A 12583-nucleotide genomic window follows, 5' to 3' on the forward strand; every position below is an offset into this window, starting at 1 on the left:
GACTGAAGCGACTCCTGAAAAGCAAAGCACGGCAAACAGACGCAATAGTCGTCCCCTCTTCTCAGGTTATGTTAGTAAACGAAGTGTTCCCTTTCGAGAGTTCTCTCGGATTGTGTTTGCTAATGCTATGGGGAACTAATGCAAAGCGCTGTGCTTGCTTAAAGGCTCTGAAGCCCGGAGACACCATATCCAAGCCGACCTAAGTGAGCCCGTAACATGATATCATGAAGTTCCAACACGAGCCAGACCTGAGTCGGGCCGTTTGAATGAGACAAAGAGGCCATGCCTCTAGTAGAATGGGCTTTGATGCCTAACGGGCAGCTGATATTTTTAGACTCATAAGCCAACGAGATACCATCCACTATCCATCGATACAAGGTCTGCTTTGTAACCACGCACCGGTAATTTTATTGATAAAGGATTTGTACGGCAACACAGCATCCCCCTAATCCCTTGCAACTCTCCTTTGGTATTGGCAGCGCTAGACGGGCGCCCCCTGGGGACCGGTCATGTACATCACACCACCACTAACCACTCTTTACAAGTGGGAATTCTACACAAAGAAATAATTTGTTTCTACATCAGTCCCTCCACCCCATCATCCTGGGCTTCCCCTGGCTACAAGACCGCAATCCACAAATTTCCTGGTAAGAAAGACAAGTCACCCGATGGAGCCCTGCCTGCCATCCCAAATGTCTGCATGTCACAGATCTAACACCCATCAGGACTACGATCAAGATCAACAAATCTAACAGCACTCTGGGGGTACCACAGGAATACTCTGATCTCCAAGAAGCCTTGAGCAAGGTGAAAGCATCACGACTGCCACTACAACTTGCCAACGACTGTGCCATTAATCTACTGCCAGGTACCATGCCACCCAGAGGCTGTATCTTTCCCCTTTCTGAACCTGAGGATCAAGCGATGAGAACCTACATCGAAGAGGAACTGGCTATGGGGTTAATTGGACCATCCACGTCACCCACAGCAGCAGGTTTCTTCTTCGTAGGAAAGAAGTATGGAGGGCTCCATCCCTGCATTGACTATCGTGGTTTAAACGACATCACAGTGAAATTCCGATATCCACTGCCATTGTTTCCAGCTGCATTAGGACAATTAAGAACTGCCAAAATTTTCTCTAAGCTGGACCTGCGCTCAGCCTACAACTCATTTGCATTCGAGAGGGGGGTGAATGGAAAACTTCCTTTTCTATGAGCAACGGGCACTATAAATATCTTGTGATGCCCTTTGGACTGTCCAATAGTCCTTCAGTATTCCAATCCTTCATCAACGACATCTTCAGAGACATGTTAAACCAATGCCTAAATGTGTATATTGATGATTGTAGTAGTTCGTAGACAGGATGAAAGAGGACACAGGGGTCGACTGGACTGCTGACGTATTTTATTCTCCGTTAACTCAAATACACACATACACCCCCACCGCCCGTCTCAGGCCGTGGAGCTGTCCGGCCTGCAGAACACCCCCCCCCCCCCCATTTCTGGAGAGGAAGTCGGCCACAGCCATCTGAACACCCGGCCTGTGGATCACCTTGAACTTAAAAGGCTGAGGAGCTAGATACCAACAAGTGATCCGCGCGTTGGTATCCTTCATGCGGTGGAGCCACTGCAGCGGAGCGTGGTCCGAACAGAGGGTGAACTCTCGCCCCAGGAGATAATAGCGGAGGGTGAGAACGGCCCACCTGATGGCAAGGCACTCCTTCTCGATGGTTCTGTACTTAGCTTCTCTCTTCGAGAGCTTCCGGCTAATGTACAGCATCGGCCGCTCCCCCCCCTCCACCTCCTGGGACAGGACCGCGCCCAACCCCCTGTCCGACGCGACAGTCTGCAACAGAAAAGGGAGAGAAAAGTCAGGGGAGTGTAATAATGGCCCACCACACAGAGCAGCCTTAACCTGGGAAAAGGCCTGCTGACACGGCTCTGTCCACTGGACCGTATCTGGCGCCTCGTTTTTAGTAAGGTCAGTCAAATGGCTGGTGAGGTCCGAATAATTAAGAATAAACCGTCTATGATATCCTGCCAGTCCTAAGAACTGCCTTACCTCCTTTTTGGTCTTGGGGCGCGGGAAGGTCGCAATCGCAGCGGTCTTATCAATTTGGGGACGCACCTGTCCATGCCCCAAGTGGAAACCCAGATACCTTACTTCCACACGCCCAATCGCACACTTTTTTGGGTTGGCCTTGAGTCCCGCTCCCCTCAGCGACCTCAGGACAGCCCTCAGATGCTGCATATACCTGAAAGGTAGCGGGTGCCCTGAACAAGCCAAACGGAAGGGTGACAAATTGGTGTAATCCAAACGGCGTTGTGAAAGCCGTCTTTTCCCTGGACAATGGATACAAGGGGATCTGCCAATAGCCCTTTGTTAAGTCCAATGTCGAATAAAAACGAGCCGTGCCTAGCCAAACCAAATACTCGTCAACTCGTGGCATTGGATACACGTCGAATTTCGACACAGCATTCACTTTGCGATAATCCACGCAGAACCGGACTGAGCCGTCCGTTTTCGGAACTAAAACTATCGGGCTCGCCCAGTTGCTGTTGGATTCCTCTATTACTCCCATGTCCCGCATAGCGCCCAATTCGTCCTGAACTACTTTTTTCTTATGCTCAGGTAAGCGATATGGCTAACTGCGAACTACCACGCCCGGCTAGGTCTCGATATGGTGCTGAATTAGGTTAGTACGGCCCGGTAGAGGCGAGAACACGTCGACAACTCCGCCTGTAACTTCGTTAAATCAGTGAGTTGGGACGGCGAGAGGTGATCTACCCCAGGGGCCAGAGCGAGGGATTGTGGTTTGATATTCGCCTCTGGACCGAGATCATCCTCCCCCCCAACCACCGACGCCAACATCACTGATTCAGCCTCATTCCATTTTTTAAGGAGGTTGAGGTGATAGATCTGACGGGTCCCGTTCCTATCGGACTGTATTACCTCATAATCGAGATTCCCGACTTGTCGTGCGGCCTCAAATGGTCCCTGCCACTTAGCCTTCAATTTAGATCTCGACGTTGGGAGTAATACAAGTACTTTCTCTACCAGTGCAAATTTCCAGTGCCTAGTTCCCCTGTTATACAGCTGGCTTTGGCGGTCCTGGGCTTGTAACAAACTCTCCCGTGATAGCCGCCCCAGTGTGTGGAGTTTTGTTCTCAGGTCCAGCACATATTGAATTTTGTTCTTGCCTTGAGATGGCCCCTCCTCCCAAGTTTCTCGCAGGACATCCAGAACCCCTCGGGGCTGGCGTCCATAGAGGAGCTCGAAGGGGGAAAACCCCGTGGAGGCTTGAGGGACCTCTCGCACAGCGAATAACAAGGGCTCTAGCCACCTATCCCAATTTTTGGCGTCTTCCTGCATGAACTTCCGGATCATGGATTTAAGGATGCGATTAAATCGTTCGACCAGGCCATCTGTTTGTGGGTGATAGACGCTAGTTCGAATCGATTTAATACCCAATAACCCGTATAGTTCGCGTAACGTACGTGACATAAACGTCGTGCCCTGATCGGTGAGGATTTCTTTCGGAACTCCCAGCCGGGAGATAAGGCGAAACAAGGCATCTGCAACACTTTTCGCGGAAATGTTGCGGAGGGCTACTGCTTCTGGATACCGCGTTGCATAATCTGCTGTGACTAACGCAAAACGGTGTCCTCGTGCCGATCGCTCTAATGGCCCGATGAGTTCAATCGCAATTCTTTCGAAGGGGACCTGCATTAATGGAAGAGCGTGCAAAGGTGCTTTTGGGGCGGCCGGTGGGTTCACCAACTGACATTCCGGACACGACGCGCACCACCTGCGCATGTTGTCATGAATGCCCGGCCAGAAGAAACGGGTCATGAGGCGATTTAGTGTTGCCGCCTGTCCCAAATGTCCCGCCATCGGATTCGCATGAGCCGCATGGAAAAACATTTCCCTGCGGCTTTTTGGAACTAACAATTGGGTTGTATCTACTTTTGTCCTAGCGTCTTGGGTCACTCGATACAACCGATCTTTTAGAATGGCAAAATCTGGATAGGTGAGTGGGAGGGCAGGTTGGAGAGACTGGCCATCGATGGAGTGGACCTGTCGAAACGCATGTTTTAATGTCTCACCCTGGGACTGCTCAAGAGGAAAGTCATCTCGGTCCGAAAGAATTATAGTCTCTCGATCACGGTCGGTTCCTCTGAGTCCGAACCCCGTTGTCCTGACTCCATCTCCCCAAGCTGCACCCGCACGGTCTCCTTCCGGGCCCTATCTCTCCAAGCGGCATCCACACATAACGACCCCAATAAAACCGTAAATGCGGGCCAATTCGCACCCAAAATTATTGGATGCCGGAGGTGAGGACTAACCGCCACCTCGACACTATGCTTTTCCCCCCGAAATTGAATGGTGATTGGGACAACCGGATATTCCACCACATCCCTGTGCACACACCGCACCTTAACCACGCGGCTTGTATCCAATGCCCCCGGTTGAATCAGGCTTTGATGGATTGAGGTCTGGTTACACCCTGAATCCACCAAGGCCGGATAGGTAACCGGGTTACTTCCTCCCAGGTTTCGGCACCAGTGTAGTAGTTCGTAGACAGAAAGGAAGAGGACACAGGGGTCGGCTGGACTGCTGATGTATTTTATTCTCAGTTAACTCAACCCAGATACTCACAGGTATTTGGTACTCGCCCGCCTGACCGGGGGTGACCTGGGGGACATCCGGGACCCGGGGAGGGCCTGGTTGCCGAGACGTAGGGAGAGGGACAGGGCGAGAGAGAAGGGGAAGGAAGAGAGAGAGAATTAGTAGATGTGGGCACGCCGACCCCTGGGCACGCCACCATCTGTTCGTCCGCCAGATTGATGGCCGAGTCCTGCGACATGGGGCCGTGGCACTGGACCCATTCGGCCATCCTCTTGGGCAGCCGAGCGATGAACTGCTCCAGCACCACCAGATCGATCACTTGATCAACGTCGCTTCCCTCGGCCAGGAGCCACTTGCGGCAGGAGTCACAGAGCTGTTGGGCCAACGCGAAGGGTCGACCGGCATCGCCCCAGTCCAGAGACTGGAAGTGCTGGTGATGTTGTTCGGGCGACCGGCCGACCCACTGGATAATGGCCCTTTTCAGATCGTCGAAGACCAGGAGGTTCGCTACAGGAAGCTGTTGCGCGGCCACCTGGGCTTCACCGGAGAGCAGGGGAATGAGGCGCACCGGCCACTGCTCGCGGGGCCACCTGCATGCTTCCGCCGACGTCTGGAAGAGCTCCAGAAAAACTTCCGGATCGTCTTGGGGTCCCATTTTATGCAGCGGTAAGTGCACTGGAGCGGCGGACTGCCCAGTGGCCTCGGCGCGAACCTCCTGACCGACCCAGCTCGAGAACCTCTCGCGGTCCTCCTGCTGGGCCTGAACGATGGCCTGGAAACACCTCTCCTGATCCGCCTTAAGGTCCAGCAGGGCCTGGTGTTGTTCGCGGTGCAGGACTGCGAGGGAGGTAATAATGTCCGCAAATGGCGTGGAGGACGAACTTTGCATGACGGCGGCGGTGGTCCTACTTCCTCCCAGGTTTCGGCACCAGTGTAGTAGTTCGTAGACAGAAAGGAAGAGGACACAGGGGTCGGCTGGACTGCTGATGTATTTTATTCTCAGTTAACTCAAATACATACATACACATGCACCACTGTGCAACTCAATGCTTCGTCGTAAACACTTCCAGGTTACTGTCATCCGGGGATCTCTGAGCGTACGTCAGCAGTCCGTCTCTCTCTCTCTTTCTTCCGTCCCTTCTGGTGTTTTATACTCTACACGTTGTATCAGAAACTTAAGTTCGGTTGCGGCCCCTCTAACAGCCATGACAAGGGGAGGAGTCCACAAGCTTTGCTGGTCCACCAATGCAATCCAAGCATTCACTGAGCTGAAGAGACGGTTCACATCTGCTCCTATCCTGCATTATCCTGACCCTAGTGTACCACTCGTAGTAGAAGTTGACGCTTCCAATACAGGCATTGGAGCCATCCTGTCCCAATGGCAAGGTAATCCACCGAAGCTCTTTCCAAGCGCATTTCAATTCCAGAAAACTCCCACTCGCTGAACAAAATTACGATGTGGGCTACCGGGAACTTTTAGCAATGAAAGTGGTGCTTGAAGAATGGCGGCATTGGTTGGAGGGGGTGAACATCCATTCCTATTGTTAACCGATCACCGCAACCTAGAATACCTACGGTCAGCCAAAAGATTAAATCCCAGACAGGCCTGGTGGACACTATTTTTTTTTACTCGTTTTAACTCACTATCATGTATCTTCCAGGCTCCAAGAACATTAAAGCGGTCGCACTATCACGACAGTATGATTCCACTCCGCCGAATTCCCTTCCGGACCATATCATCTCCCCTGCCGTAATTCTAGCACCAGTTCGGTGGGACATTATGTCAGAAATTACTCAACTACACGCACAGGACCCACCGCCAGCAGAATGTCCAGCTGATCAAATATTTATTCCTCTGGGCCTCAGAGAAAAGGTGGGTGCACTCTTCCACAAGCTCTGGTCACCCAGGAATGGCTACAACGATTCGTCTAATGAGGAACCGATTCTGGTGGGACAATTTCTAAACAGACACCAATAACTTTGTGAACACATGTCACACATGTGCACCAGCCAAAACACCCAGACAACTACCAGCAGGATTGCTACAACCTTTACCCATCCCACAACGACCCTGGTCTCGCATAGCCTTCAATTTCATTACCAACCTACCAGACTCCTGAGGTAACACTACAATACTTCTTGTCATTGATCGATTTTCTAAAGCATGCCAACTAATACCTCTGCCTTAGCTCCATGCAGCCTTCGAGACTGTTGAACACCTGTTTCAATATGTATTCTGTTATTATGGACTTCCTGAGGATATCGTTTCCGACCGAGGTCCCCAATTCACATCCAGGGTATGCACTGCGTTCTTCCGACTGCTTAATGTGAACGTAAGCCTCATTTCAGTTTATCATCCCCAATCCAATGGGCAAACGGAACGATTAAACCAAGAGATCACCAAATTTCTCCAAATGTACTGCCAGCAGAATCAGAAGGGCTGGAGACACTTCTGGAGACACACACTGGTTTTAGTGCAGTGAAGCTGTCTGGAATCAAGCACACGTCCACCTGCAACAAGCCACACACAGAGTCAAAGAACAAGCTGACCGTCACCGACGTCCACATCCTAACTACACCCAAGGACAGTGGGGATGGCTATCAACAAGGGATCTCCGTCTCCGCTAACTGTCCAAGAAACTCAGTCCCAGGTACGTGGGTCCATTCAAAATTTCCAAACAGATTAATGCTGTGTCATACCGTCTTAAGCTACCTGCCACTTATCGCATCTCTCTCACTTTTCATGTATCCCTACTGAAACCGGCCGGTGGTCCGAGGGTGGAACAGGAATGGAGTGACACAGGTCCCCACCCATGATCGTGGAAGGCGAGGAGGCGTTTCAAGAGCGAAATTTGCTAGATTCCAGACGTCGGGGGCGCCAAATCCAATATCTGGTAGACTGGGAGGGTACCGTCCGGAGGAGAAGTCCTGGGTCAACTCCTCATGCCTGTTTTGACGATTCTCTCTGCCCTGCCTCTGACACTGCTGTTCTGCCTGGTGATTCAACCTTAGCCTATTTGTGGCTTAGGTTGTAGTGAACCGCCACCGCTCTGGTCCAGGGACATGAAAGAACAGAGCAGATCATGTGATCAAGTCGGAAACTTATCGGAGCCATTGAATTCTGCACAGAATGCTGTATTTTAAAGCGATATGGAGGAGAGGGAAACTGCGGCTATACCAAGCTTAACGTCTCTGGCCGAGCTGTGATATGTAAACTAAACACTATTTGCTGTTTTAAAAATTTGGAAGGGTGATCAATATGTCCCGTCCCTTCTCCGGTTTCAGTGGAAATTACGTCAACACATTGAATAATTCAGAGTGTTTCAAGGCACTTCAGTGAGCCTTTAAATATTGGCTTACACAGACAAAACACACTTTATTCTGTTGTCTCTGTATTCTCTTTTTTCTAAGTCTATTTCCTTGGTATCAAATCATGTCTGTTCAATTGAATTTGCTACAGATTCATTCCAGAAACATCTCACAGATGAACCGGTGAAATGAGAAATGTCCCAGAAAAGGGTATGAATACTTATGCAATGTGCTATTAATGTCTGATTCACTATCTTTATGTGTTCTCTCTATAGACGTAATGGTTTTTATACTGTACAAACTGTATATTCTCTCCTCTTACTCTACCCCTACCCATCACACAACACTATTATTTATAACGCATTTTTACATTTAAAAAAAACATCAGTATGATTTTTAGGGACCAAAACATTTCCATATTTTGTCTACAACATAGGGTTTACCAGAAAAACACATATATAAATGCGGTGTGTGTGCTTGTTTGGTACAGAAGAGGGCAGTATTGACTTAAAAAAAAAAAAAAAACATTTGTTTCTGTAAAAGCTTCAAACACATCTAATGGCCTACATTTCACTTGAGTGTTCTTTAATCATGTTGTCCAGGACCACACACACACACACACACACACACACACACACACACACACACACACACACACACACACACACACACACACACCACACACACACACACACACACACACACACAGATGAAAGCCTGATCGAACTCTAAACCGCAAGTCAGTAGTAATGTCAGGATTCTGTCACCAAACCAATAATAAACAGACTGAAATGACCGGAAACAACGCCATCTTCATGAGCATGTCACGCAATAACAATAACAAGCCTTTATTGGTCCTGCCGGAAGGTTTTTGCCAGGGTGCAAGGATATTCAAGTGATGTTACAGAGAATTTATGGTCAAAAGTTGAAGATAGGCTTGGTGTTACAGGGCATATTATATATTTTGAGATTTTCTCTGTACAAAGAACTCTGTTTTATTTCACAATACACCCGCAGTGTTGCTGTCAAAAATACTGTAAAATAAAACATTATTGGGTGCAATTAGTTTTGAAGTTGTTCTTCGATTGTGTTTATCACTTGTATAAATGGTGTAAATACATTTTTATTATAGCTTTTTGTCAGCTTGTTTAGCACTAACTGTATAATAAAAGTACAGTAATATCCTGTGAGAACCAAGGGTGATGTGAAACCTGTATCTTGCATTGTTTGCTATTAAATTAACAAAATTTAAATTTAAGAGGGTCAAAAGCACTATGAAAGATCATCGTGCTGTTATGTTGTAGAGATTAAATCACAATATTTTTATGTAATGAGAACATATTTGTGTTTAATTCTTTCAGTTCTTAATCTTTTAACAATCAGATCATTCATTAACAAACAATGCAAGAGAAAGTACCCGTTTTAAATCAGCCTTGATTGAGAAATAAAGATGGTACACTAATACAGGCTCATGTTTATAGTTTTATCTATATACAATTTGTTATCTGAGATAAACTGCTTAAACTGTAACGCATTCATTTTATTATACTGTATATGATAATCCATTTTGAAAATTAAAAACCAGGTCTATGAAATCTATCGACATAAATCTGTAAGTGTACCAAATGATTAACTGATTAACCATTAAAACAGGATTAAATGGAAATGAATTAAACTAATTGATGCAAATGAAAAGTTTAATAGTAAACGCATTATGAAAAGCAGTTACTTTGAATGAAACAACTGTTATCTGTGGTGAAAATGATACTGTGTATTGTACAAACATCATTTAAATGAAATGTGAAAAGATATGTGATTATACAGAAACTGACTTCAAAATAACCTGCCATGAGAAATATCAGCTGTAGTGAAAGAGTAAATAGTGTCTCTTATTTGAGGTATTAAATTATTTTAAGTGTAATGGCTTTCCCAGAACAAGCCTTCTGACTGCTTCTTCCCCTGAATATAAGAATATTTGAAATAAACCTCAATTTACACCTATAACTGTATAACCTTTAGTATGAAAAAAACACACATTCACCTCGTCAAATAGGCCGCTGGATGTGTTTGAAGCTTTTACAGTGCTGTTTTTGAAGCCAAGTCTGCCCTCTTCTGTTGGGTTTGTAGAGTTTGACCAAACACACTCGGGTACACTGCAAAAAATGCTCTTCTTACTCAGTATTTTTGTCTTGTTTCTAGTTCAAACATCTAAAAATTCTTAAAACAAGAAGTATTTACTAGACAAGTAAAAATTATTGTCTTGTTTTGGGAAAAATAACTCTAAATGAAGAGAGTTTTTGCTTAAAATAAGATAAATAATCTGCCAATGGGGTGAGAAAAATAATCTTAATTCAAACAGAAAACAAGATTATTTTTCTCACCCCATTGGCAGATTATTTATTTTATTTTAAGCAAAATCTCTCTTCATTTTGAGTTATTTTTCCCCAAAACAAGACAATCATTTTTACTTGTCTAGTAAATTTTTTTAATGTAAGAATTTTTAGATAGTTTGACTAGCCGATGACATTATTTATCTCCCAATTCTAAACATCAAAAAAACGTTCATTTATTTTGATTTATAAGCTATTTTCCTCATGGAAAAAAAAGCCCCCAATAGGGTCATACATGGCTGCTATTACTATCTTTTTGGAGACATATTATATTAAAACAATATATTATTATATTGAAATACATATATAATATTATTCCTGTAAAACAACGGCATTCATTTGAAATGACTCAGCCTTTATGAATAAGGAGAAGCTAATGTTCAAACGATAATCTCATTGGCTGGTGCTCACCTATTACTGTCCCTGTTTAGATTTCAGCACAGGGCCGTAACCACCACAGACACTGAGTGGGAAAAGAATAATTAGAAATGGCCAAATTGTCTCCTAATATCTGACACTGCTGACGCTGCTCGTGTAGTTATACGCAGTGCGTATGGAGAGCCCGTTGGTCTTTCACACTGGCTTGAGTATCGCAAATACAGACAAATATTATCCATCCTGTCACATGTTCGGGTGTTCTCCTCTGACACCTGTCATTCTCATTTGATTTATAATCTCTGACAGTTGTCATGACAGTCATTTGTTTATCTTTTCGGGAATTGGAAATTAGCTCAATAAAAGCTGTATATAGATGTACTAAATGATTTACTGATTAAACGTTAAGATCACTTGGATCAATTGTTGAACAAATGTATTCAAATGAACAGCCAACAGCATATGCAAATTGGAAAGTTTAATGTGCATAACATTACGAAAGGCTATTACTTTATTAGTAAATAAAGACTAAACTTATCAAAAAAGTGAAAAGGTTACATTGTGATTTTGACTCTTGTAATACATCAACAGAAAAAACAGCACATATATGACGATCTGTTGTGAGATTACTGCAAAAAAAATTCAAAATGTGAAAACAAAATCATTTAGATAATAACTACAGCAATAAGGTGACATAGATCTAAAAAAAAAAAAAAAAAGGGTTTATAACTGATTCATCGCAGACAGAATGTAAGGTTTACTGGGCAGGGAGCGTTGTCTGCTTCTCCTTCACAGTCACACACTGATGCTTCAATGGTGTTTTCCCGAGGCAGTCCTTGCTGATCAAGAACTCTCAGGATAACATTGTAGTCGCCCGCCTTCAATTTAGACTTCAGATTCAGAAAGACACCGGTAACTAAAATTGGAAAATTAAAATGATTAGCAAGCCAGCCAGATATTTCAATGTGTAACTAAAGAATGAGGTAACACTTTACAATAAGGTCCATTAGGTAACATGAGCTAATAATGAACTTCACTTATGAAGCATTTATTTATCTTTGCTAATGTTAATTTAAACTTGTATTAATACTTTATTAAAATCTTGTTAGTTAATGCACTGTGAACTAACATGAACAAACCATGAACAGCTGGATTTATATTAACTAATGCTAACAAAGATGAACAAATACAATAACGTACTGCTCATGGTTATTTCATTTGAGTTAATATATTAAGTAATGCAAACTAATGAAACCTTAGAGTAAAGTGTTACCAAGAATGATATTAATTTCTCCTTAAAACATTAGTAATTGCTCACATGTTTCATTCATAGAGGTGGTCCAATTTTTACTGGTTTCTCCTTGGGTGTCAACAGTAAAGGGACCAGCAAAAGGAGGTCCGTCTTTGTCCGTTATAGAGAGAAGCACTGGAGGCGAACCACGATTGCAAATGCTTATAGTCCTTTCATTGATGACGGGACCGTTGTCATTTACATCCACCAAATTAATAACCAGGGTTCCTGTGCCAGTTGCTGGCGCTTCAGCTGCACACAAACACAGACATTAGAAAAAGGCCATGCCAGCAAGAAGTCTACTCTTAAAAAAGAAACTGAAATTACCATCATTATCCTCCGCCAAAATGATAGCTGTGTATTTTCCATCTTTCACAAGGTTAGATTCTCTATCCAGTTCTTTCTTGACTTTGATAATTCCAGTGTCCGGAGTTACACTCACCCAGCTGGTAAGCTCATTGGCCACTTTATACCTGGAAGGAACCAAATATATTAGGTTAAAACTAGAAATGTTCAGCAAGAACAACTTAATGTTGGTTTGAAAAAGTCTTGCCTGGACATTTAAAACTATTAAGTCCAAAGAATATAC

General features: G+C 44.8%; 1 protein-coding gene across 1 annotated transcript in view; it reads right to left on the reverse strand.

Moving 5' to 3' along the window:
* Window positions 1–11183: 11183 nt before the first annotated feature.
* LOC137084890 (cadherin-1-like) overlaps window positions 11184–12583 on the reverse strand; it is a 39597-nt gene continuing 38197 nt past the window's right edge. Inside the window, exons 11-13 of the mRNA XM_067451471.1 lie at window positions 12322–12467; window positions 12022–12246; window positions 11184–11619 (exon numbers count right to left, since the gene is read on the reverse strand). Coding sequence (XP_067307572.1) covers window positions 11438–11619; window positions 12022–12246; window positions 12322–12467 — 553 coding nt within the window. The 3' untranslated portion in view covers window positions 11184–11437. The remainder of the gene's footprint in view (window positions 11620–12021; window positions 12247–12321; window positions 12468–12583) is intronic.

The sequence above is a fragment of the Pseudorasbora parva genome, chromosome 1, assembly GCF_024679245.1.
Source record: "Pseudorasbora parva isolate DD20220531a chromosome 1, ASM2467924v1, whole genome shotgun sequence".
NCBI lineage: Eukaryota > Metazoa > Chordata > Actinopteri > Cypriniformes > Gobionidae > Pseudorasbora > Pseudorasbora parva.